This window comes from Euleptes europaea, chromosome 9 (genome assembly GCF_029931775.1).
Source record: "Euleptes europaea isolate rEulEur1 chromosome 9, rEulEur1.hap1, whole genome shotgun sequence".
NCBI lineage: Eukaryota > Metazoa > Chordata > Lepidosauria > Squamata > Sphaerodactylidae > Euleptes > Euleptes europaea.
The window spans coordinates 31,574,289-31,601,395 of NC_079320.1; the positions used below are offsets into that span (position 1 = coordinate 31,574,289).

The following is a 27,107-nucleotide window of genomic DNA, read 5'->3' on the forward strand; positions in this document are numbered from 1 at the left end:
TGGTACAATTATAGTTGCAGGACATTTTAATTTACTACAATCTAAATTTAATCTAAGTCAAATTATATGGCACTTCTTTTTTCAGTCCGTTTCCTACTGTAAAACTATTTGCCTCTATGTTTTCTAGGAACATATGTTTCAGAACAAAAGGCTTTAACTTGATGATGTTCAATTTGTGCTGTTGTTCAGATGTAAATAAAACTGATAAAACATGATTCCTCCCCTTAGAATGGGACAGCTAGTGTAGTGTAGTGGTTGGACTAGGATCAGGGACACCCAAATGCCCATCTAGCCAGCCAAGGATGACCTTGAGGCAGTCATTCTAGCCAACCAAAAAACATTGTGAGGATTTAAGGGGGGGGGCTACTCTGAACTTCTTGAAGAAAGGGTGGGACATAAGTGTCCTACATTACTAATGCTACAAATTATATATTTTTATTTTATTCATTTATTTGTATACATTTCTACCACTGCATTCAAGGAGGTTTACAATTCAAAATAACACCTATAAGGATACAAATTCCTTTTTTTAAAAAAAAAAAGATAAATACTGGTCATTATTTTTCAGAAGGCTTCCACAGTAGTTGTTTGTCTTATATTGACACTATTGTCTTATTATTTTTCCCCAAGAATCCATGAAACATTGATTCCAAATAGTTACATTCCCATTTTCTCATAAGCACCTGAATCTGTCTCATGCTGAGTGGTCTACCAAGGTCATTTTGACCAGCAGCAGCTCTCTAAGATATCAGACAGAGATCATTCACACGAGCTACTGCATGATCCTTTGAACCAGAGAAGACTGGGGGTGCTATGCCGAGGAAGGCAATGGCAAACTGCCTCTGCTCATCTCTTGCCTGGAATGCCCCATGAGTCAATTGCGACTTGATGGCATATTCTTCTTTTTATAGCACTTTTTTTTAGAATATGCAATGCAATGGCACAGCAAACCTTTATGTCTGCACTGATCTTAATAGACCTGGCCAAGGTTGCAGCCCACGGCAGGGAAGAGGGTGAGGGGATAAGTGTGGGAAAGGCAAGGAAATTAGGCAGTCTTGCCTAGCCTGAAGCAGTGATCAGGGAGGAGGAGTGGAGCCAGGAGAATAAGGGAAGTGGAAGGGGATGGGTCTCATTGGATGGTCAGGGAGAGGGGGTGAAACAACTGCCCTTTAAAAAAGGAAGCTTCCCAAACAGTCGGGGAAGACGTTGGCTGGAAGGTTTGCTAATCCAGAAACTGGCCAGCCAGGGGGCTTCTTTGGCTCAGACACATCATTCTGAGGCCTAGGAAGATGACCCAGGTGGAGCTGAAATCATGGCAGAGGGCCAGGACAGGCGCAGGACACGCCTCACACAAACACATTCTGAACAGCGCAGGCCCAATTTTTGCCCATTCAAGGTTGGGCACTCCTGCCATCAACTCATTCAAACATCTCTAAATTGTTTAGTTTTAACATTATAGCAGTCAAGAGAGCTTGGTTCTCAGTTATTTTTTTTATCTGAACTCTAACCATATTCATTTGACTCTGGTAAAAGCCTAATGTTCATATCAAAATGGGCAATTTATTTTAGGGAAAAAATGGCTAGCTATGGTATTCTCACCACATTGGTACAAACAATAAATGTCTAATATCCAAAAACAAAATATCTAAAATACCCAATACATTCAACTATGTATCTAACCCTCAAATTAAGAATCTAACAAAAAATATCTTTGCCAAACGGCTTTATAATATGTAAATGTATCAAACCACATAAGCCCTATTTGTCCTTGCTTTCCTCTTGGGTCCTTGCCCTCTTCCTCCCTACCACAATTCCCTTCAGTCATTTGGGCTGAGAGACAGACCAGTTGCACCATATTTATTGTAGTGTTGACTGATTCTCAAATACTAATCTTCCATTATTACATTTGTTAAGTATGACTTTAAACCACTCTACTGCATCACAGTAAATACCTCCTTTCCCATTAACCTTTGCCATTTCATTATTCTAGTTTGCTGAGCTTGTCCAGACCACCAGAATGTCTGGTGGTTAATGAACAGAGTGTTTGACTATAAAGATTTGGCTGTGATTCTGTTTATAAAGAGTTTTGACATTAACAATCAAGGGGCCTTCACCACACAGTAGTCACTGCCAGACACAAGTTTTTTTAAAATATATGTGTGTGCATATGTGTGTGTGTGTGTGTGTGTGTGTGCAACTTGCAAACAGTTAGGAATAAAGCCAGAAATTTCTTCTTCTTCAAGAATATTCGAAAAGGTAATTTCTTGGCAACCTACAACAATTTGAAATCAACACAGAAAAAACACTATTAGCAGTGCATTCCTGACTGGAATGCCTGCGCAGGCCTTAGGAGGCAATGCAGCAGTGCTGCCTCCAAAGGAGGTTTCGGCCTGGCCGAAACCTCTGCCCCGCGCCAAAAATCCGTGCAACCTGCATAGGGTTGCACAGGAGATACTGCAAAATAAAAGGGGGCATTCCCAAGCCATAATGGCTTAGGAGGCCGCCTAACGGTGACTCCACCCCCCCAGCCGGCGCGGTAACACCCCAGGAACGCCTCCCGGGACGCCGTTATGCCCCAGGAATGCCTCCCGGGTCGCCACCACAGCCTTTGCCGGTGTCCAGCAGAAGGCTTCATCAGTGTCCAGACCCAGCGCTGCTGCGCCAGTGGCCGTAGACCAGCGTCCGACCCTGCACGTTGGCACTGGGCCTACAAATGCCAGCATGCGCCGCCCAGATGCCGGCGCTGTGGGCCCTTGCACTGCCGTAGGCCATCGCCGGCCTCCAGAGGCCTTTGGGCGCTGCCACCAGCACTTCTCAGGAATGCGCTGTAACATTTCCAACTCTAGACTTTACGCAATGAGATGAGCTGTGGATTTGATGTCTTTACCGATCACTTGACTGACTGGACCAACGATGGAGGTTTTTTGTTGCTGCTGTTGCACTGATGAAAATTTGCAAATAAATTATTGAACAACAATATCGTGCACCCTTCTTGGCCTTTACTGATTCCAGTTAACTTAGAAGAGTGGAAGTCTCCTTAAGATAGCAATGTACTGTCCAATTTGGCAGTACTGTCCAATTTGGCAGTACTGCAATTTTGATTTTCCTGTTTTGGAAGTTGTTCCTAAAAGGTCGAATCCTACCAGATTTTTGGAGTGCTAAAAAAGGGAGAAGGTGGTCTTCTTTGATCACAAAAATGGCTATGTTAGGGAGCATGGGAGGAGGACTGCAATAAGGAGGGGAGATGGCCGACACTGATCCAACCCACAGTGTGTCACTCATCAGAGAATGGGAACCTTTCTCTAACTGATGACATTCTGATCATGATTTTAAAAATGTCCTTAATATTGACATTCTGGATATAAAGGTTCCAAACAGCATATTGATAATATTTGCAGTTCTTTTAAAGTCCAATAGCACAGGCATAACCCATGGGCCTAGTTCAGACACAATAACTACTGTGGTTTGTGCAATCTATAATTTGCCCGGTTTATACAAAGTGGCTAGGGTTGCCAGGTCCCTCTTCGCCACTGACAGGAGGTTTTTGGGGCGGAGCCTGAGGAGGGTGGGGTTTGAGGAGAGGAGGGACTTCAATGCCATAGAGTCCAATTGCCACAGCAGCCATTTTTTCCAGGTGAACTGATCTCTATCGGCTGGAGATCAGTTGTAACAGCAGGAGATCTCCAGCTAGTACCTGGAGGTTGGCAACCCTAGTAGTGGCAGCCAGACAACAAAAGCAGGAATTGAGAGAACTGAAGAGGAAGTGGGAGGAAGGATGGGTGAGTCTCACCTCAACCATGCATGTCGGGACCGTACCACTAAAAAGCAGTCAATGAGAGTTACAGTGCAATCCTATGCGGAGTTACTCCTGTCTACATGTATTGATTTAAATGGGTTTAGAATAGGACTGCAGTGATAAGTATGTACAAATCTTTCCCATTTAAATCAGTGGAAGTTTTTTTTTTTATAATAATTTTATTGGTTTTTATAATACAAATTTTCCATGATAGTAAACAACAATAAAGGCAATATGAAATTCAAATTTCTAACTCTATGTTGTTATGGTTTCTTAAATTCATAACAAAAAAAAACAATTAAAGGAAAATTTATGACTTCCCCATCGCCTCTCTCCGCCTCTTAATAAAGTAAAATCAGTGGAAGTTAACAGGAAGTTAATTTTGTCTGGATGTGCCCTATATGTTAGACAACCCTACACAATATACAAGTTATTTTTTTATTTTTTTATTAACATTTATAGTCCAGCTTTCTCTCTAGCACTTGCAAATGTGTCATCTCTTTGGGCATTTCTTCTTCATGCACACAATATAAGCTTTGATTGATAAGCTTTGACTGACTGACTGATGTTGATGTCTTACAGTGCATTCCTAAAAAGAGTTACTCCAGTCTAAGTCCACTGAAATGAATGGGCTTAAACTGGAGAAACTCTCCTTAGGAATGCACTGTTATTTCTCTATTGCCAAAATCTTCAGGTGACAACATTAAAATCATAAAGGGCTTGCATAAATTGAAGTGCAATGCACATTAACAGGAAACTATTGTAGTCCACTACCTGAAGGTAAAGAGTTTCATGGGTAATCTCTTCTCATAGCTAGTGATGGGAGCCTCACATAAAGATCGGCTTGGAATTGAAAGCTTTATATTTTATTCCAACTTAAATAGCATGCACAATCAATTCAAATAAATGGGAGGTTTGGTTCAAACTTATTTGCACTCACTGGCTTTTGCCTGATTTTGACAGCATCCGTTATTGTTACAATACATTCATTTTCAAGAAAAAGTTGCTTCCCATCCACAAAGATGGTTTGTTCCTGTTTCCTTCCTGTTTTTCTGAAAGCAACCTTGATTGTGAATGTAATTACATTTTTCTGAGATTACCAGGATCACACAGTAAGACTTTACCCATTGCGAAACATGGACAATAAACCAAGGACTACACAAATTAAACTAAAATCTAGTTGTTGTCTCTTAATATTCTAAATTAATATGTTTTGAAAATTACATTTAAAACTACAGTATAGAAGCATAATCAGACTGCCACATGGCTAGTTAATTAGGTCTCTATAGCACTCAAATGTGTGGGCATATTATTCTGTAATCAGTGGTGTGCAATTATTCAATCACATTATTAAGATTATGATTCTCTTGGGTCTTGTACAGATAATCCATATAAAGAATTATTGGCCAGTTTTCTTTGCTTGAGTGCTTCACTGTGATGTAATTGATTTTAATGAAAACTAAATAGAGTTAATGATGCAAATGTAAACGTCGTTTTTCCCAGCGTGCAGATAGCGAAATTGCCTCTTTGAGACAATTGACAAAAATGCTGTGTCTCAGAATGAATGTATTTGTTGGGGCACAAGCAAAATGTTAATTTTGTTCTACACCAGCCTTTCATTATTGATGCCACTGGATTAAAAGAGGGCCTTTTCAATGCAAGGAATAATACATGAACATATGTGTCCATGTGTTATTCCTTGAATTGAAAAAGCCCTCTTTTAATCCAGTGGCATCAATAATAAAAGAAGCTGACCTCAGACACACCTGTAGTATCAGTGATGAACTTGAAAGTAATCTAAAAGAATGGTTCTCAAGTCATGGCTGAGTCCATCAAGATGGTAAGAAACTTCCAGCTACAAATGCATGTTGAGGACAGTGCTATACAGAAGCAGGTGATAAAAAATAAGGCCAAGGCCGATGGTGCAAAAAAGGTAAAATATATTTTAGTACTCAGGTTAAAATTCCCTATGCGTTTCGCTCGAGAGGCTTCTTTGGGGGAATCTGTTAGCCTTGCAACGGTTTTTCAAAGAAGAGTATAAATTCAGTAGTGAGTAATAAAAGTAATAGAATATATTTTAACCTATTTTGCTCCATCGGCCTTGGTCTTGTTTTTTAATCTCCTGTGACTGCTGAGGGCTCTTTTATTTCTCCTTCGTACAGAAGCAAGTGCCAGGCCACACGGTGAAAAGTGGCACCCAAGACCATTTTGTTTGGCATGTAAGATCCATTTGCTGCCCAAACAAGTGAAGTGCTGCTGGTGCTGCTGGCATGAGAGAAGGCAACAGGCACAGGTTATGCCCATCATCTCAATCCACGGCCCACTGAAGCTGCAAGCCAGTTCGAAAGTGAGCCCAAGACGCTGGCAACAGCACTGGGCTGGGTTTTGTCCCCGTGTGTCTACCTAAGTACAATCATCATCACCACGTAGACAGTTTTTCAGGCCAAAAAAGCTGTCTACTCCTACTCTTAAGGTTGAGTGTACCTGATGGGTCTCTCTCTCTCTCTCTCTCTCTCTCTCTCTCAGACACACACACACAAATAATTAGATTAATCCCCTTAGTTGTCTGTTTGCACTGATGCACAAATAGTGTCTAACTCAGATATCTTCAACTTTCAGTGAATTCAAGAACACTGGCACTACTGTGGTTAATTTATGATGATGAGAAATCATTGCATACAAAGACTTTCATTGTATCCACCTACCACACAAAGGCCCTGTAAAGATGGCCAGGTAAGCTGACATAGTTGAACACTGTGAGTTGGACACTGGTTGAGTACACAAGTGGCTGTACTTATTAGGCCTGGCACAGTGGTGGTGGAAAGTGCCATCAAGTCACAACTGACTTCTGGCAACCCCATAGGGTTTTAAGGTAAGAAATGCTCAGAGGTGGTTTGCCATTGCCTGCTTCTGTGCAGCAACCCATTTCATGTAGGATGTCATTCAGTTGTTGTAGTGAAGACAGACTGTTAGCTATACTTTGGCTATCCACCTACCATACATTTAAATAGTTCTACTGAATCTGTTCCAATAGATAATATAGCTTAAAATGGCTAGTTTCCATTTCCCACCACACCCAGGGCTTGGTTCTTTTGATTGAACCTCAGGAGGTGGTAAGCTCTCCTTCCATGGAGGTTTTTAAGAAGAGGTTAGATGGCCATCTGTCAACAATGCTGATTCTGTGACCTTAGGCAGATGATGAGAGGGAGGGCATCTTGGCCATCTTCTGGTCACTAGGGGTGTGGGGGGAGGTCGTTGTGAATTTCCTGCATTTTGTGTGTGTGTGTGTGTCTGTGTGTGTGTGAACATCTCTTTTGGAAGGGGGTCATCTTACATTCATAGTCATTATTCTTTCAATTAAATACAATACTTTTAGAACGTTATCATTTTTTCTCTTAGAATACTTTATGTTTGTGAGGCTAAATGGAACAATAAGCAGTTGCAAGGTTTATGTCTTTTAACCCCTTTGCTATTTGCTAGCATAGATAAACACCAAACAAGATGGCATCCTATAAAGAAACTTAATTTACCTGGATGGCTGCCAGGTTCTTCTGCTCCTGGGATGGGGCTTCATGCACAAAACGCAGCCAGTTAGAATGCCTCGGGTTGCTGGCATCTAGAACATAAAGCACCTCACCTTTATTCCCACGAACCTGAAATGGAAAGAATCATTAAGCAACAAAATAACACTCGGAAGCAGAGAAGATCATAATCTTACACTGAAAACACAGCGAACCTATCCTAGCCTGTTGGCAGGAGAAGCAATCTGTCTTGTTTCCAAATGACGTGCCATATTCCGCTTCCCTGACCCACATACCTCCATCGCCAGCTGGCCTCTCCTTTGTTAACTCTCTTCCCACTTCCTTACTTCCTTACTGAAAGATTTTGCCCAAATTATAACTGCAATCTTTTACACAACCCCATCAAAAATCCAATTCCTTTTGTTCCCATTTTAATTGTATCAGCTTCCATTAGTTTGGCTCTTTTCTTTTTAATTTCAAATATTCTCTGCAGGGTCCAGCTTCAAGATAAAACCACTGTGTAAAAGTCACTATTTTTTTTTAACCACAGTCCTGGCTTCCCCCCTCTGCTTCTACAGTAGAAGGAAGATGGGAGCTTTTTCAAAATTGTTTATTATTTATAATAAATTGTTTCTGTATTCAGCCATTCCTTTAAAGACTCTTTGTATTATCAGTACTATGGCCAGAAGGAGCCCCGTGGCCCAGAGTGGTAAACTGCAGTATTGCAGTCCAAAGCTTTGCTCACGACCTGAGTTCGATCCCAACAGAAGTTGGTTTCAGGTAGCCAGCTCAAGGTTGACTCAGCCTTCCATCCTTCCGAGGTCGGTAAAATGAGTACCCAGCTCGCTGGGGGTAAAGTATAGACGACTGGGGAAGGCACTGGCAAACCATCCCGCAAACAAAGTCTGCCTAGAAAATGTCAGGATGTGACATCACGCCATGGGTCAAGAATGACCCGGCGCTTGCACAGGGGACCTTTACCTTTACCTTTTTACTATGGCCAGAAACAGGCTTCTGTGTTTAAAATAGCTTTTTCCCTCACACAAGGTGAAATATCATGGTTGGAGTGTTAGACTAGGATCTAAAAGACCCAGACTCTGCCATGGAAGCTTGCTGTGTGACTTTGGGCCAGTCTTTCTCTCAGTATAACCTACATCACAGAGTTGTTGTTGTGAAGATAAACTGAAGGACAGGAGAACAATGTCCCCATTAGGTAGAAAAGCAGGGCATAACTATCTCTAAATCAATAAAATTTAAAAAGCAGTCAGTGGTTAAGAGCAGTGGTTTGGAGTAGTGGACTCTCATCTGGAGAACCGGGTTTGATTCTCCACTCTTCCACATGAGCGGCAGAGGCCAATCTGCTGAACCGGGTTGGTTTCCCCATTCCTACACATGAAGCCAGCTGGGTGACCTTGGGCTAGTCACAGTTCTCTTAAGATCTCTCTCAGCCCCACCTACCTCACAACAACAACAAGTTTATTTACGGTCAAAGACCAGCAACAAATTGATATAACTCTAGACGTATATAAATAGTTAAATGGTACAGTTATAACACTTAGATAACTTTAATTAAAATTTAGGTTACCTTCTTCTGTTTTATTAAACATGTTTGTGTGCAGAATTTTGCCACCTTAAGGGTGGTCTCGTTGGAGAAGTCAGCAAGGAGAAGGTCAGTATAAAAGGAGCTTGTTCTACCTGGGTATGTGGACAATATTGGTCTAATGAGCCTGGATCTAATTTCCTGATAGTAACAGCAATCTAATAAGACGTGTTCAATGGTTTCAATCCCGCCTGACTGGCAAGGACAGGTTCATTGATCATATGGGATACGGGCATATCTTCCTTCAATAAGGGCGGATGGAAGTACGTTGAACCGGGCTAAGGTAAAGGCTCTTCCCAACTTTGGGGTTTCCAGCGAGTAAAGGTAATTTAGAGGCACAAAGTTTTTATTAACCTACCTCACAGGGTGTCTGTTGTAGGGAGGGGAAGGGAAGGTGATTGTTAGCCGGTTTGATTCTGCCTTAAGTGGTAGAGAAAGTCAGCATATAAAACCAACTCTTCTTCTCATGTCTCCACGACATGTAATCTGTTTCTTTTCCTGCCTCTTCTAGGTGCTTTTAAAAGTAGCCCTCTTTCTTGCCTTTTTCATTGATTCACCTGTGGCCAAGATTGGGATCACACTGCCAGGTGATTTGTGCTGCCTTTATCTCGGTTTTCCCCTTGCCATTTTTGCATTGACACAGGTAGTCTCAATATAACAAAACTGTTCAAAACACTTGGGACATTGTTCATATCACTAAAAGAAATTGATGCTTGTGAGGTTCAGCAAGCAATATAAAAGTCTCTCCAATTTATCACTCTTTCTCTAAACAGAGGTTTGTTTCCCTAAAAAGACAGACATATGAATACGACTTATTTCTGAAGATAACAGGATTGTTATCGGACGTGGGGGAAAAACAGAAACGGATCCAAAAGTTTTATTTTATATATATTTTACTTAGTTTGGGGCACACAAGCAAAAAACAGTGTTAATTCTGGCATGAATATGGATGAAATTAAAGTGATCGCATTTCAGACCGGCTGACATTCCCACAATAGCTCCGGTTTATGCTGTGTTTTCAACATGAAAGGGCTAAGAGCCTGGAGGGACCTCTGCAGTACACAAAACTGCACATTAAACTAAGCAGACAAGCAACACAATCATGAAAACTGGAGCCTTCCTTCATAAACGTACACAGCAGCAATCCTGCAGAGAGTTAAGCTGCTTACATCTCACTGAAGTCAATGCCATTTCAGAAGTCTTCGAATTGCTTAGCATTGCAACCTTAATCACTGCCTTTTGCAGCCCCGAAGACAAGTTCAGAATGTAGCCATCAGGGCAAAGTCTAAAAGCTCAGACAAAAATCAACAGCTACAAAGAATTCATCTGATGTGATTTTTTTTTTCAAAAGGCATGCCTCACAACTTTTGTATACCTGCACTGGCTATCATTAATTTCCATTACAGAAGAAGAGGAGGAAGAAGAAGAGTTGGTTTTTATATGCTGTCTCTACCACTTCAGGAAGAATCAAACCAGCTTACAATCACCTTCCCTTCCCCACAAAAGACACTCTGTGAGCTAGGTGGGGCTGAGAGAGTGTGACTAGCCCAAGGTCACCCAGCTGGCTTCATGTGTAGGCGTGGGGAAACCAACCCAATTCTCCAGATTAGCCTCCACTGCTCATGTGGAGGAATGGGGAATCAAACCCGGTTTTCCAGATCAGAGTTCACCGCACCAAACCACTGCTCTTAACCACTACACCACTCCAGCTCTCGCACAGATTTCAGCACATTCCTTAATGCAGTAGATAGTCTTTAAGGTGAAGACTCAAGAGAGGAACTTGTTCCTTTTCCTGTGCCACCAAATGGTCCCAATACAATGAGCAAGGATTTCAGCCCAGGTATTACCTAGTCGGAGAATGAAAGTGTATATACTATAAGGTTGGATAAAAGATACTGGACTGAAAATAGTGCTTCATTTACGAAAAGTGTTGTAAAAACATTGTTTCATTGTCTGGGCTACAGTATTCTAATGGTTTGATACCCTCCATGCTCCTACTGCAGTGAGGGAGCAAGAAATTTGGTTTATGCTGCATAGTGGATTATAGAATACTCAAGTTTCTTTTTCCAAAGCTATGGTGGCCTAGGCTGCCCATAGAATAAAACAGTAAAGAAACATAAGATTTACAGTATTGCTGAAGCTACAATTCCAGCCTTTTTTTAAAAAGCAACTTCAGCCTTTTTAAAGGGCTACATGACCTTGACCTCTGTGACACGTTCAAAGTTCATCCAGCAGACTTGCTATCATAGAAGAATCAAGAATCCAAGATTGTCTCCAGTCCTGAAGCAAGAATAAAATCTATCTGTGGCAAGTTTGCAGGATTTGGGGATCAGTAGTTTATTGCCGGTGTTGGGAATAAGGTTCAGTTTCACATGAACACATGAAGCTGCCTTATACGGAATCAGACCCTTGGTCCATCAAAGTCAGCATTGTCAACTTAGACTGGCAGCGGCTCTCCAGGGTCTCAGGCAGAGGTCATTCACATCACCTACTTGCCTAGTCCCTTTAACTGGAGATGCCAGGGATTGAACCTGGGACCTTCTGCATGCCAAGCAGAGGCTCTACCACCGAACCACAGCCCCTCCTACAGAATTTCAGTTGATTCCATTGTACAGCCATGGACAGATGCAAATAAATGTGAGCTGGAATCATGGAATGCCCACTGCTTGAAGAATGTCTACTGGCGATGAGGGGGGAGGGAAATGATGGAGACTATGTTGGTGTGTGTTCAAGTGTGGCCTCAGGCCACTTGCTCAATGACTCCCTTAAGCTTATAATGAAATCATGTTGAATTTAGTCAAAACATTAGGCATTGGAATACGTTATGTAGTACTGCTTAAGCATGCATGTAAACTGAAGTCAAATACTGTGCAGCTAGTGAGGGGGGAAACATCAGCTCAGAAATGATAACAAACAGATGGCTTCCTCTGCTGTACTCAGTGCAAACTGCTTGAGATTTTGGAGACCATTTTGTGGACTCTTGTTGAAGAAGTGCAGAAAACTACATTCACACATTAAACAGAAAGGGAAACACTTTTTCAGTGTCTGGAATCCTGCTTAATTTTGAAACAAAGCACAGGAGGAATGGCGCTGATTGTTCTTCTGAATGTTCACTTTGCACTGGATTGTGCTACAGCAAGTCCCATTTGCTTCAAGAGAATCTGATCCACTACAATGATTTAAGGATAATCCTTTCACAGGATAAGCTTCACATTACAAATATCATGATTTTTACAAACAGATGCATCGGGTACGTCCACAAGAATGATGTTTCTGCAGAGAGAAAAATTATGTACTAAGTGAGTCCAGTTTGGGATCAGTATGAGAACTTTTCATTCAGCTTTTGCTTTTATTTGCAATTCTAAAAAAACTGACACATGGAAGACAATTTGTGCCCTTCATGAGTGAACTACTAATTTATTATAGAATCATAGAGTTGGAAGGGACCACCAGGGCCATCAAGTCCAACCCCCTCCACAATGCAGGAAATTCACAACTACCTCCCCCCTCCACACCCCTAGTGACCAGAAGATGGCCAAGATGCCCTCCCTCTCATCATCTGCCTAAGGTCACAGAATCAGCATTGCTGACAGATGGCCATCTAACCTCTTCTTAAAAACCTCCAGGAAAGGAGAGCTTACCACCTCCCGAGGAAGCCTGTTCCACTGAAGAACAGCTCTGTTAGAAAATTCTTCCTAATGTCTAGATGGAAACTCTTTTGATTTGATTTCAACCCGTACATTCCATAATTTCTCATGTCTCAGAACAGCAGAGCTGATTGAAGAGTCCGCCCTATTGCCTGGCAAACACAAAATCCTGCAACATACAGATTCTATCACTACTCTAGAAATATGAACCACAGGGCTACAAACATAGTATATTTCAACATATATTAGCACATCTCTCTTCTCCGGAATTCCAAATCTTCTACTAAAAAGAAACCTATGGAACATCGAGAAACTACATGATCTTCCCATTTCCACAGTAATGGGAAGATCATGTGGTCAAAACTCGTCAAAAAACTAAATCAAAATTTTATCTGCTGGCTGCTAAATAGGTGCCAAAGGCTTTCCTTGCTCAGGATGACTGCTTCTTTGAATGTGGACAGAAACCAAAATCACAACTTACTCTTTGTGCAACAAGGAAACTGATGACCACAGTGGTCACAGTTCTCCTGAAAGATCACACCAGGGAATGCTGATGAATATTCTGGTGCTTTTTATCTATACTGGTGTTTAATTAGGAAAGGGCAAACTAACAAACACATCCGTCTGGGAGAAACATTGATTCAAAACACACCCCAGTAAACATGATTGAACTGCTCTTTAAAAAAAAAAGTATCTAAAAAAAGGGGGTTGAAAACCAGAACTTAAAAGCAAATTTCAAAAGCTTATGAGGTTTTGGTGACTATTATTTCAAGGGTAAAAGCCAGTATATGAAAACTGAAATGACCCTGTGAGTTGGTAGAGCATAAAAAGAAATATATCAGTAACATCTAGCAAGTGGTGTGTCAGAGGAACATGTGGTATGTCAGAGGAATAAACTACAATGTTGTAGAAGTGGGCTTTACTACACCAATGAGTAGCCTTATTGAAAGTGCAAGAATGCATGTATAAATTTCAAATCCTATTTTAGGACGCTGTGAAGGTTTTCATAAATGAGACACTGTTGGACATTGTGGGAAGGATGTCTCTGTTTTAAACTCAGATATTTCCTAGACGTTAGAACAGTCCCACTGCTTGTTACTAATAGGCAATGGAGCCCAGCATCCTGTTCTCCACAATGTCCAGTCATACAAACCTGCCTGCCAGTTTTGATCTAACGAGACCATTCTTCAGATGCTAATACATTTCGAGAGGGAGGGGCTGTGACTCAATGGTAGAGCATCTGCTTGGCATGCGGAAGGTTCCAGGTTCAACCCCAGCATTTCCAGTTAAAGGGGCAGGTAGGTGATGTGAAAGACCTCTGCCTGAGACCCTGGAGAGCCACTGCCGGTCTGAGTCTGATGGACCAAGGGTCTGATTCAGTATAAGGCAGCTTCATGTGTTCATGTGAGATAAGGCAAGTTGAAACCAGTGATAGGGGGCTCTATACAGTTCACACTGAGAAAATAGTGAAAAGTTGCTGGGCAGCAGATTGATTACCTATTGACTGCTGAACCTGCTGGAGCCATGCCTGGGGCACTGACTCCACCTGCCACCATAGCCTATGGATTGCTGCTCCAGCTTCAATAAGCCAGGCAGGAAGCACTAGGTAGTCATCCTAGATAGATCAGACAGCCCCCTGAGAAGCGACAGGGCCACAGCAACGAGGCCAGGAAACCCAAAGGAGGGCCAGGGGAGGCAAGAGGACTTCCATTTGCCTGTGTGAGGCTATGCCTCAAGTACCCGTGCAAAGGTCATGCCAGCAATGAGTAGCACATTGGTTTGGCAACCAGGCTCTCACAATACTTTGAAGGGGGTGAGGTCATCACAAGGGATAGAAGCCCTTCCCACCTCAGACTGAGGATGCTGTAAACCCTTGCTCTCCCTTGCCCTGATGAGGGCACACAGAAGAAACGAGAGTATATAAGATCACTGTAATTCATGCCTTCTTTACAGCTCTTCATTATGGGTTTCCAATGGATAGACTACAGACGCAAGACAGCCTGGCGCACTATTTGCTAAGCACAGAGTTCTACTGCAGTTACGTCTGTGTGAGCCATTCTTTTTTGTAAGCATAAATCCATATCAGTAGAAAGGTTATCGGGAGGAAGGTGGCATGGTATAGTACAATCTGGTCAGATCTCGGAAGCTAAGCAGGGTGGGTACTTAGGAGGGAAACACCCAAGGAAAACTCTGCAAAGGGAGGCATGGCAAACCACCTCTGCTTCTCATTTGTCTTGAAAGCCCCTTGCTGGGGTCGCCATTAAGTCGGCTGAAACTTGACAGCACTTTACACACAGAGAGAAAGGTTATCACACATTGTAACTTCTGACTGTTCAAACTGAATCCCTTTTGGCAAATCCCAAACATGGAGGGGAATGGTGGGGGAATCTGTAGTTTGGGGCCTTCTTCAATACAAAATATACTGTTGCCTTGGTAAACCATTCATACTGGCACAACTGGTTTGAGTGGGCACTGTGCTGGGAGCATAATACAGGGTTGAGCAAGAGTGGACTCCCTGCATGACACTCTTAAAGGTCTCTCGGGCCAAGGTACACAGCAGCCACCCCCAAGGCTGGCATATTGATCACACACACACCAGGAGTCTTGTAGCGGACAAGAATAACAGGCTGCTGTTTCTTGCCTTAAACTAGTTTTGTTCCCACAGGTGGATTGCGCTGTTCGCTTTCAGCAGCTCGGCTGTCAATACCATCTGCCATTCCATAAGGATGCCGTGCCAAGACTGAAGGAATCTGCAGTCAATAAAGTTGCGGCCTGCTTTCCCTATTCACATGTGTCATCCTTCTGAGTGTGTTCTCACTTTGCGCACAAGTATTCTAGCACGAAATGTAATGGTTTTGTGCTTTCCTTTTAATCGTCCATATTCCTGTTCGGTTGGTATTGTAATAAAAGGTTTTAGTAATGAGAATTCTGTCTGTGTGCTTCTCAGTACAAACTCATTCCACCACCCCCGATTATCCATATTGCTTATCCATATACTACCAATATAAAGTAAGGTATCCTTGTAAAAGGAGATAAATTGCTGTTTATAGTTTGGAGACCTCCAGCCCTTCACAGAATAGTGTAGGTGGTGGCAAATATTGATTTATAGTGTTTGGGGTGATTTTATCCACAGCTGTAAACCTCTTCACAAGCCTTTGGTTGGCTTGTGTTACAGTCACATAGTTCCATTGAAGTAGCTTCACTGGACTACTTCAGAGCAAGTGGTTTGCGGTGTGCAGCTGAAATGTTTCCACACCCTGCCTTGTGCTGTAGTCCTTAATTTGGAAACTGGATCAAGGAAGCTGTTGTTTGTTTCAAACCTCAGGAGTCTGACAACTAACTAAGGAAGTATCACGGCCTTCATTTCTTCAAAAAGAGACTTTTTACAACAGCATCTGCAGGCACAAAAATGATGTAGCCTGATCGCAAATGCGGACAAGCCCTGAACACAGAAGGACTGTTTTTACAAAGACAAAAGAAAAACATCAAGCCACACAGCATGGTGCTTTCAAGAGGCCCCCAGGAATGTTTGTTTCATCAGAGTTCAAGCAATTGCTTTGTTATATGAGACTAGATAGTCATGGGATATGGGCTGCAGTCCCAAACACGCTGAACATCTCCCAAACCCTACTGAAGCCCATAGGGCCTTGAAGGTCCAAGAGCATTTAGGGTCATAGCTTTAGTACTGCATGGGCAAAGTATGACATTTGCAAAAAGCAAAAGATCTTGGATCTTAGGGATAAGGCTGAACTCAGGGGTTCCTGAACACACAGAAAGGCACCCATCACTAAATGATCTTTCAAATTAAAATCTCCAAATGCCAAAGGAAGAATAACAGGGGAAAGGGCTCTCACCTACCCCTTATCCTGTTTTATTTCCTATAAAACTGTTTTCTATTTTACTTTCAGATGGGACAATAATCAACATACTCAATGATGCCTGAAACTGGTAGCCATATATGCCAAAATTACATTGTAACTAAGAGAGAGAAGGTTGCTTTGGGCATATAAAACCTATTTCTCAAAGTGCTTCAATTTAGAGCAGACAAAAGTATTACATGAGTTATGGGGGTTACCGCATTATGTATTCCCAGCGATGTATCGAGAGTTTGAAAATGTTATAAAGAACATCGCTTTAAAAGGGTTTTTGGATACCACGGCTAAAAAATGGTTGGAAGACGTCTTCACAGCTAAAGGGGCCAAACAAAGTGCGAACAGTATTTTTTATAACATTTTCAAACTCTTAATACATTGGTGGGAATACATAGAAAGTGCGAACAGTATTTTTTATAACGTTTCCAAACACTTAATACACTGCTGGGAATACATAACGCGGTAACCAAGAGACAGAAGATCTGTCTCTTGGTTTCAAGAACATTTTCCCGCTACCAAGGGCTACCAAGCCATGCACCCAGAATGTGTGGTAGAAAAGCAGCGTGCCTTCTCTCTCACACAGTGTATGGAAGTTTGCTTGTGACATGGATGCTATGCATGATGCACCCCACATCCACACACCTTATTTGCTTCACCTTTCATTCCTTTTTGGACAGAGAAGGATAATGGTGTAGTGGTTAAGAGCAGTGGACTCTAGTCTGGAGAACTGCGTTTGATTCCTCACTCCTCCACATGAAGCCAGCTGGGTTACCTTGGGCTACTCACCTTTCTCTTAGACCTCTTTCAGCCCCACCTACCTCAAGGTGTTTGTTGTGGGGAGAAGAAGGGAAGGAGATTGTAAGCCAATATCTTAAAAGGTAGAGAAAGTCGGCATATAAAAACTAACTTCTACAAGTATTACTCTATTTATATGAGACAAGAGGGTGAAACAGTGACGTTCGCTTCCATGTCTCCACAAGAACTGAATCCTTGGCCAAATGAACCAGCTCTGAAAGTGTCTGCCCTTATTATTACACAGTAACTAAAACTGGGCATGTGGGATACTCCATGGTTTTCACGTGTTAAACTAATCTATCTTTCTGTGTACTATATTTCTCTCAGGTTGCACTCTAGCCATTTCTACGCAGTCAAGCATTCTTGCCAAGAGCAAGTAGTTCTTTCATTTGTTTCTCCTTTCTGTAACCTACTAAAAACATTTCTTATCAACTGGAATTAACTCTGCTTCCAGTCTACAGCAATATAGTCACAAAACAATAATAAACAATATATCCATTTCAACTAAACAGCCACTTGACTAACTTGGCTAACAGTTATCACTTGCCTTCCTGGTTTCTGGAGGGACTGTCTATTCATATTAAGACAGCTGCTTTTTACCTTATATATTCCTAGCACCAGTCTTCTCACTCAAGGCCACTTCAAAGCATGATTTATAAGACACGACAACACTTGTATTCAGATCAGTGTTCCTAAACATAAACCACTTGGGTTCAACCATTCAGGAAGTCATAAAATTTGGTATGTAGGAATCTGTGGAAGATTCTGAAAATGCCTCTGGGGAAAGTCATGAAATAGTGTCAGAAACCTTCTAGTTGGTTTTTAGAGAATGTAGGTGAAAGTGGCAAGCAGCCGCAACATTTTAAACTAAAGGATAACAAACCATTTATAAGAGTCGAAAAATCATTGCTCTTCTAGATCAGGGATCTGCAAACTGCGGCTCCCGAGCCACATGCGGCTCTTTGGCCCGTTGAGTGCGGCTCTCCGAACTTGGTTCGGAGCCCCTGCTCTCGCGCCCACTCGTGCCAGCAGCCGGGCTGCGGAGCCGGCGCGCCTGAGAGAGCGAGCGCAAGAGAGCAAGTGAGCGGGCGCGCTGTCTCTCCCTCCCCCCCGCCCTGGAGAATGGCTGGGTCCCCCTTTCCCTTGCCCTCAATGGTTGGGAGGCTAAAACCTCCCCTCCCCTCTAGCCGCGCGATTGCTGGGCGGGCGGCTGGGCGGTTCCTGCCCCCCCACCCGCCTACCAGCTGTTGGGTGGGGCGGGCTTCCTTTGGTAGACCTGGCCTCCAGCTGAGTCCCATTGGGAGGCCATGTCTACCCACTGGCTTTCTTGGCGGTAGACCTGGACTCCAAGGAGGGGAAAAAGTCCCCCTTCAGAGGCCAGGTCTACCCATTGGCTTCTATGGGCCTACGGAGGCCAGGTCTACTGCCAAGAAAGCCAATGGGTAGACCTGGCCTCCAATGGGACTCAGCCAGAGGCCAGGTCTACCAATAGGCTTTTATGGCGGTAGACCAGGCCTTTAGACGAGGACTGGACGGGGAGGGGGAAATGGCAGGGACTTACAATTTAATTTTTATCAATAAATAAGATCACTATTAAGTATGATATCAAGTTTTATTCAGTGTACCTATAGTTTAATTAAGACTTAAAACTTTAATTAAAGTTTATTAAGTTAATAAACAGTGTACCTACCTATATAGTTTAAATTTAAGAAATTTGGCTCTCAAAAGAAATCTCAATTGTTGTACTGTTGATATTTGGCTCTTTTGACTAATGAGTTTGCCGACCCCTGTAGATCAACAGCCTACCTTTTTCTGCAGCTTCGATTTACTCAGCCTTTTATAAGCACCACTGCCTGATGAAGTAGATTTCAGTCCATGGAAACTTAGGCCACAATAAATCTGTTAGTCTTTATGATGTTGCAAGATCTTGTTTGGTTTTGCTACAGCAGACCAATATGGCTTGAGATCTTTGAAGGTAGGCCTTCATCACATGCAAATTCCATGTGAGGTGAAATTAGTGGAGTCAAGTCCCTAAGATCTGGAGTTCATTCACCCTAGACACTCAATTGGCCGTCTAACTGATGATCTTATGGAGACTGATAAAAACAGCCCTTCTAAAGGAATTAAATCTTTCCAAATAATTAGGCTACTTTCATGTCAAGTTTTAAATTACAGTTTGTTCTACTGTGGTTTTAGAGCTGTTTGGCTCTTTAATCTTCACTGCTATTTTTAAAATCTAGTAGGACCTTTGCTCTATACTACTGTGTTTAGCTCAGTGAAACTGGGATCCTACTATGTAATTTTTGTATCAAACTTTATATTGCTCTAAACATTATATTGTAAGCAACTCTGAGTAATTTTAAGTAAATATTCCAGCTAATTGTAGATTTTGTCCCTGCTCTGATAACTTGATTGAATCACTGGCTCATGTGTTAGTTCATTCTACAATGAACTAATCTTATATTCTTACTAATCTTACAATCTTATATTCAAGCATGCCTAGATTTACTAGAACCTGTTTTGCCTGATAAAAAAAGTATTTTCTGAGCAGAAGGCTTAAAATTGTATTGGTTGGGATTGACCAAAGAATCGCTATACAAGTAGCTAAGTTACTGTCCTCTGCTATGAAAATATGGGTAGAGATAATGTCTTGTGTATAATTTACTCTGATACCCACTAACCCTTTTCATTGTCTGATGGACTCGGGTGAATGATTAGTAGAGATATAATTTCAGGTGACTGATTAATTGGTGTTGTTTGTTCTGTGTCTGTGCGGCCTGTGGGCTGTAATAAAGATGTATGTATGTAGGTAGGTTGGTAGGTAGGTAGGTAGGTATGGATGGAGTAGCTTTAAGTTAAAGTGCTGGATATAAATTTATAAATAAACAGATTGTTGTACCCCTCTGAGTTTGTTAAAATATGTTCATTAAAAGAAACCTACATAAACTGTGAGACTACTGTAATATTTTTGACTCTATTCATTTATTTATCATGGTTCTACCGTTCTTTTAATTGGATACCAAATCATCACACCATTCAAATAACAATAACTATTGTTGCCATTGAACTCTGACTGATGAAGTAGCACAGTTTTGTTTTTGGAGAGAACTATTTCCTGTGCTGGAAAGAGAGCATTCTTCAGTGGCTGATGGACTGGTAATAAGGAACAGATGATGAAAGAATGGCACCTCACTCTTGTTCCACCCCAAGGGTGTTCTAGTCCTCTGCTAAAAGTTCCACTGTGGTTTCAAGGATTACCTCTCCCAGATGTTGACATTTAGTTGCAAGGATAAAGCTTCCTCCCTTGGACAGAGCTGTTGACTAGGATCTGGCTGCCTCATCTCCTTCTTCCCAAAAGCAGCAAGGATGCTTTCAGAGAACAATGATGACTCCTTTCCACAAACGTCCTCCTGCTGCAGCTACTAGTCTTAGCTATGTGACAACTCTGACAGGAATAGTCCTCCCAATCCAATACATAGCTTGTCACTGGGTCAAGACAGACTCTTATTAAATTCAGTCTTTAAACACAGTGAGAGCGAGAGTAAGTGAGTCAGAGAGACTCAGAGACAGAGAAAATACCAGGATCGTGGACATATCTGATGTATAATTTCGTATTTTGCACCATTTATTCTGCTTTGTCCCAAGCAGGGACAAAGGGCTTCCAAGAACTCTCACCTCACACCCATTGGACAGAAATCCTATGCATTCCGCTCTCCCCAACTTTTGAAATTTTACCATAAATTCCCACATAACTTCAGGCTTCCCTTGAAATGTGCTCGCTTGAAAATGGTAACTGAGATTTTCAATGTAACAAAATCTGTGGCCTACACCAATTCCTGCAATTGTGATCAGAAAATGCAGAAATTTCCCACAATGGCAGAATGAAGACCAATTGCCTACACTTCAGTTGAATGACAAACATGGTGGCTGCTGTGATGCAGCTCTCAACAGCTCAGTCTTCAACACACATGGCACTGACTGTGCCGCATCATTCTGTTTGTCAATATGCTATTATAAAGAAAGGACTGGGCTGAAAGAGACACAATTCACTTACTGAGTAAACACTTGCCCTGCATGTCTGACAGGCAACAGGAACACAAATAAACCTGAGCCCCAAGAGCCATATTGTTTAGGAGATAATAAGCAAGGTTAGTCTGATAAACTGGAATCCTAGTCCTTATTTTAAAAAGTAACTAGCACTAACCCACAATAGTAAGTAATGAATGAGGGAGGAGGTCAGGATGAGTGGCAATGCCAAGACGCAGGTCTAGCCCTTTAGCTGTCCATATTCTGGGTAGCTCTTCTATCACAGTACTTGCGGGTCTTTCCTACCAGAAAGGACCAAGAGTACAAGCGTCATGAGCCTGTACTTCTGGACTGGAAAACTGGAACTATGGGATTATCCCCCCTGCAGATCTAAACTGACAGGGGTGCGGGTAGGCTTCTGGGATAGCACAATAATGGGTTGCCTCGAAGTACATTGGTCTGTAGCAATTTGTTCTGTATGGTGCAGACATAATACTCCCAACTTCCGAGCCATAATCAAGAGTCTATTCATGTTGTCCCTTCACTGTCCAAAAAGCTGGGTTTCGTACTGGTTAAACTTGGTTCTTTTATGCACAGGTTGTTCCCATTGCAGACACCCACCAACTGCTTCAGGGCTTTCATTATGCATGCATTTTCCAACCTTCAGAAATCGCCTTGCTCTCCCCTCGCATTTTCCCCATATTTTCAGGATATTTTTTTTAGTTTGAAGTCTGCCTCAATCCCAAATTGAAAGCCAGTCTGTGCATACTTGTCACTTCAGGTTCCCCTCCCCCACCGCAACCATTCTAGCTTCTCCCTCCCAAGTGTCTGTCCCCCTCATCCCACCCCTCCCCTCAAAGTAATTTGTGAGTGCGCTAGGGAGAGAATAATGCTGGAATACCATGAGGCTGCTTATTTGGTCAGTTTCACAGCAAGTGTGGGTCAATGTCAGATCGAACAATTGAAAGCTGAAATAATCACAAACAACCCATGCAGTTTCACAGCGAGAGTGGGCCAGTTTCAGTTCTTGGAAGGATAGAACAGAGCCGGGCTGATTTGCCACCCTCCCCTTATATGCATCCTCTTACGGGCATGAAAGCCTTTTTTTGTTTGCGAATATAAGACTACTGATGGAACTATGAATGGCGCAAATGATCGTGTGAGTGTTATGTTCATATGAACCCTGCATTGAGTTACGCAGAAACAAATTGGCCGGTGGTGGGCAGTGACCGAACCTTTCTCTGCTTTGGCTGTAAAACAGCCACTCAGTTCAGATCAAATGAAAGAATCCCACTGAGGGCTGGTGACATCTTTTTTAAAAACAAAATACACCACAGCCAATTACAAACCAGCTCCACGTTTTCACTGGGGATACGTAATTAATCACAAGGTACTCCTGGATTTCTTTGAGGCAAAAAGTCCCTGCGCACAGTGTTTTGACAATTCAACTGAAAATACTGTGCAGTTAGAGAGCAGCATATGCAGCAGAAACAGACCATGCATAAAAAGACCTTGGTTAGTATTGGCAGTGCCAAGAGCCCGTAGCTCTCACCTCCCACATCAGCCTGCAGTCTGTGTTTTCATCCAAGTCCTGAGGCATTCGCTTCTCTCCTGCAAACGGTCCAAATTTTTCACCCTAAATCAGGATAACACAGGCAAAACAACATTGGTGCCTTTATTTTTGTCTCAGGAAGTTGTCTGCCAAATTATAGCTTCACCCATCCCTACTGCAGTTCTTTTGCCACCATGGTATAGTGGTTAAGAGTGGAAGACTTTAATCTGGAGAACCAAGTTTGATTCTCCACTGCTCCAAATGAAGCTAGCTGGGTGACCTTGGGCTAGTCACAGTTCTCTCCGAACTCTCTCAGCCTCACCTACCTCACAAGGTGTCTGTTGTGGGGAGAGGAAGGGAAGGATGTTGTGAGCTGGTTTGATTCTCCTTAAAATGTAAAGAAAATTGGTATATAAAAACCAACTCTTCTTCTTTTAATAGCATTACCTTCTTCTTTTTATTATTATTATTGCTCAATAATGAATGAACAGCCCACAGTGTCATCTTGAGCAGAGTTATACCCTTCTAAATCCATTAATGTCAATCGGATCAGAAGGGTGTAACTGCATAGGATGGCAATGCCAGTCAGAGGGGGAACTGAAGAACACTGTGAAGAAGTTGAGGAAGATCCTGCTGGCTAGCTGACCAGTAGCGGCTGAATAACATCCTGCTGAGTTTGTCCTCTTTGCTCACTGATACTTAGGGCCTGGCCATGCCCAGAAGCATCAGCCAAAGTGCTATTGTCCTTCAGCTTTTAGCTTAGATCTGGGCAGAAATGACTTCTTGGCCCTCAGAAGTCACACACCCCCAACACACACACACATACACACCTTTTCTTCTTTGTTTTCTCTTTATTTTTCCTGTATTATTAGCAATTTTGGATTTCCATTGGGGAGAAAAGTGGGATATAAATAAATAAATAAATGCTGCTGTGGTGAGACAGTGGCTCCAATGAGCGTGACTATGGGCCCAGGCCAAATTTAAACATTAGTGTTTTTAAAGAGCTGCATCTGGGTTCCCCCCAACTCGTGTTCCTGCAGCCACACAACAGCTGTATGGAACAGCACTGCAGAAGGGGAAGCACTCCTGCCTCCCCCCCCAAGCCATCTTCCTGTGTGAAAACCAAAATTGGGGGAGTTATTTCCCCAATTTTGGTGCTCCACTTGGAGTATCTGCGAACTGCTCCGTGGCTGCAGCTAACACAATTTAGGGGAGCCCAGAACCAACTCTTTAAAAACAGTAAAGTTTCGTTTGGCCCTAAGTCCTGGCCATGGCAGAGATGGAAAAGCATCCCTTGTACACGTTCTGAGATCCAAACATAGCCCCTGCCATTTAGCACCTACTGTCAAAAACACATTTACAGTACAATCCTACGCACACTTACTGGGGAGCAAGCCCCAATGAATGTAAAGGAACTTACTATCGAGTAAACCTGTATAAGACTGCATTGTGATTGAGAGCCAATGTAGTGTAGTAGTGTTGGACCAGGATTTAGGAGACCCAGGTTCGAATCCCCACACTGCCATGAAAGCTTGCTGGGCGACCTTGGGCCAGTCACACACTCTTAGCCTAACCTACTTCACAGGACTGTTGTGAAGACAAAACGGAAGAGAAGGATGTAAGCCATTTTGGGCCCCAACTGGGGAGATAGGTGGCATCCACATGACAGGTTGTTACTGCTCTCACATGCTGCATTTAAACTACAGGCCAGGTGTAATACAGGTAATACAGGTGTGTGCCCACTAGGTGTGAAACAGGAGCCAGAGGAATGCTGGAATTTGGGAGGCACCGGCCTAACTTTGCTAACAAAGAACCTTGGACCACCACCCCAATTATTTGTGTACACCTTCCCCTCCCTCCCCAAAGAGGCCTAATTTCTCCCCAAAAGGCTGGCAAAACAAAAAAAAACTTTTGTTGAGCATTTGTTGTTTCCCCCTGCTCTGTGGTATAGGGTGCTTTCACGTACACTGAATAATGCACTTTCAATGCACTTTAACGACGGTTTGCGAGTGGATTTTGCTGTTTCGCACAGTAAAATCCAGCTGCAAAGTGCGTCGAAAGTGGTTTGAAAGTACATTACTCTGCTCGTGTGAAAGCGCCATAGGCCATTTCTGCGTGGCAGGTTGTGCCTTGGATTTGCTGCTCTCTAGATGCCCGTTTCCCCCATCCGAATTCTCTAAACTCTGCACGGGGGCTGATTGTTGAGTTTGGAGGCTTCAGATGGGGGAAACGGGCATCCAGAGACGGGCCAACCCCAGGCCAAATCTCCCGCGCAGAAATGGCCACAGAGTTGGAGCTCCGACGCGCAGGTTCTCCTTGGAAACCAACGTCCTGTATTTGCACGATGGAAATTCGGACGGAGGCAAATCTGTTTTGCGTAGGAAATCAGTTCGGAGTCCTTTTTTTTCTTCTTCTTCTTCTTCTCGCTCTTGTTTTCCCACCCCGGAACTACCAAAAACCACGCCGGCGGGGGGAGGGGGGAACGGAGGAGAGAAACTTTAATTTCGGGGGTGGGGGTGGGGGGTCTGATCCCCCGGAGCAGACGGAAGTGGAAGGAGAAGTGGAAGCGGCATTGGGGAAAGGGGGGCGGCGGGACGCGAACTTGACCTAGGAAGCCTCTGCCCGGAGAGCGCGCGCGCGAGAGCCAGTCCCAGCCTACGTGGCAGGCTGTCTCGGGAGGAGGAGGCATTCCCACCATTCGGGACACTTCCCAAAAAGGGGGGGGGTTGGGGGAAAGGGAGGGTGGGGGGAATAAAAGAGGTCGAGCAAAGAGTTTGCCGAAGCGGCAGCTCCCCCGGCGGGTCTTTGCACTGCACCCCTCCCATCGCAAACGCAACCCCTCCCTTTGGGGGGGGGCGGCAGCACGCGTCACCCACCTTTTTCACTCTCCGGGCTGTAAAGAGCCCCATCCCGTCTTGAATGTTAGAGGACTTCAGGGCAAACCTGTCCGGCACGTACATGCCCAGCATTGTGCACTAAATCTGGGGGGTGGGGGGTGGGGGGTGGTAGCCGTTTGCCGCTGCTAAAGGTGCAAAGAAGCCCGCGGCGCTTCCATTGCAAAGAGCAGGAGGGAGGGGGGAGAGGAGGGCTTGTGGCAGGGGTCCGCCCGCCCCCCCTCCTCCTCCTGCTGCGAAGCAAGGGAGGCGTCTCTTGCAAGGAGTCCCCACGGCGGCGGCCGGGCGGGGGCTTCTGCGAGGGTCGGGGCGAAGGCGGCGCTCCCATTGGCTGAAAGTTTCGCTCGGGCGAGCCGGCCAGAAAAGGCCGATCCAGTCCGGCGGAAAGGCCGCTTATGCACGGGAGGGGTTGCCTTGGGTTTGCCGCTGCGCTGGATGGAAACGGTTCCCATCGGAATTCTCCAAACTCTGCAGGGGGGCTCATTTTTGAGTTTTGAGAATGTTTTTTTTAAAAATATATTTTATTTATTTTCAAAGAAAAGTGGGGGGGGGGGACAGATAGACCATTTATTCATGGAAGGTTTTGCATTGGATTTTCCACTCTTTAGATGCACTTTTTCCCCATCCATATTCTCAGAACTCAACAATAAGCCGCCATGCAGAGTTTTGAGAATTCAGATGGGGAAAATGTGCTTCTATAGAGTGACAAATCCAATGCAAAACTTTCCACGAATAAATGGCCATAGGGAATTTTAACATGTCATTTGTTGTCTCCAGTCCCAGACTCAGTCAATGCTTTAGTCTTACCCCACTTTTGATCTTAATTTGAGATTCTATTACTTAATTTCGTTCGTTGATTTCTATCATTATTCTCGTTGCTATATTTGCTATACTTAATTTTATAATAAAAATAATTGGTCATTAGTTAACAAGCTTGTGCTCTCCTTTCTTACTGGTAATTAAATCGTATATATCTAGCCTGAAAATGGAATACATTTACAAAATTCTCTATTGCTGATATCTCTTCTGCTCCCATATTCTGCTCCATTATATACATAGTTCGATCACGGAAATCTATCAAACAATGGCTGCCACTTCTGTTCGAGTTTTGAGAATTTGGATGGGGGAAATTTGCATCTAGAGAGCAGCAAATCCAAGGCAAAACCTCCCATGCGTACAATGTGGGGCAGAATCCAGGGGAGGCTGGCGCACCAGCTGGACAGTTTCTCTACTAGTGAATGCATTGCTGCTCGGGAGCTGGGTGTGTGTGTGACATTTATGCCCCATTATTCTCCCTGTAGCACCACAAACCTGTCACCCTTTTACTTGGTCCCCAACCACTGCCTTGGTGATGGTCTTTTGGGTACCACTGCCAAAGGGGTTGTGGAGCCGAGAATGAGGCAG

The 27,107-nt window shown here is 43.3% G+C and overlaps 1 protein-coding gene across 2 annotated transcripts in view; it reads right to left on the reverse strand.

The window, feature by feature from the left end:
* Positions 1-25,782, reverse strand: part of PRDM5 (PR/SET domain 5) — a 100,879-nt gene extending 75,097 nt beyond the window's left edge. For both annotated transcript variants that reach the window (XM_056855470.1, XM_056855469.1), the window contains exons 1-3: positions 25,686-25,782; positions 22,810-22,893; positions 7,327-7,449 (exon numbers count right to left, since the gene is read on the reverse strand). In XM_056855470.1, the coding sequence (XP_056711448.1) occupies positions 7,327-7,449; positions 22,810-22,893; positions 25,686-25,778 (300 nt within the window). In that variant the 5' untranslated portion in view covers positions 25,779-25,782. The remainder of the gene's footprint in view (positions 1-7,326; positions 7,450-22,809; positions 22,894-25,685) is intronic.
* Between the last annotated feature and the right edge of the window lie 1,325 nt (positions 25,783-27,107).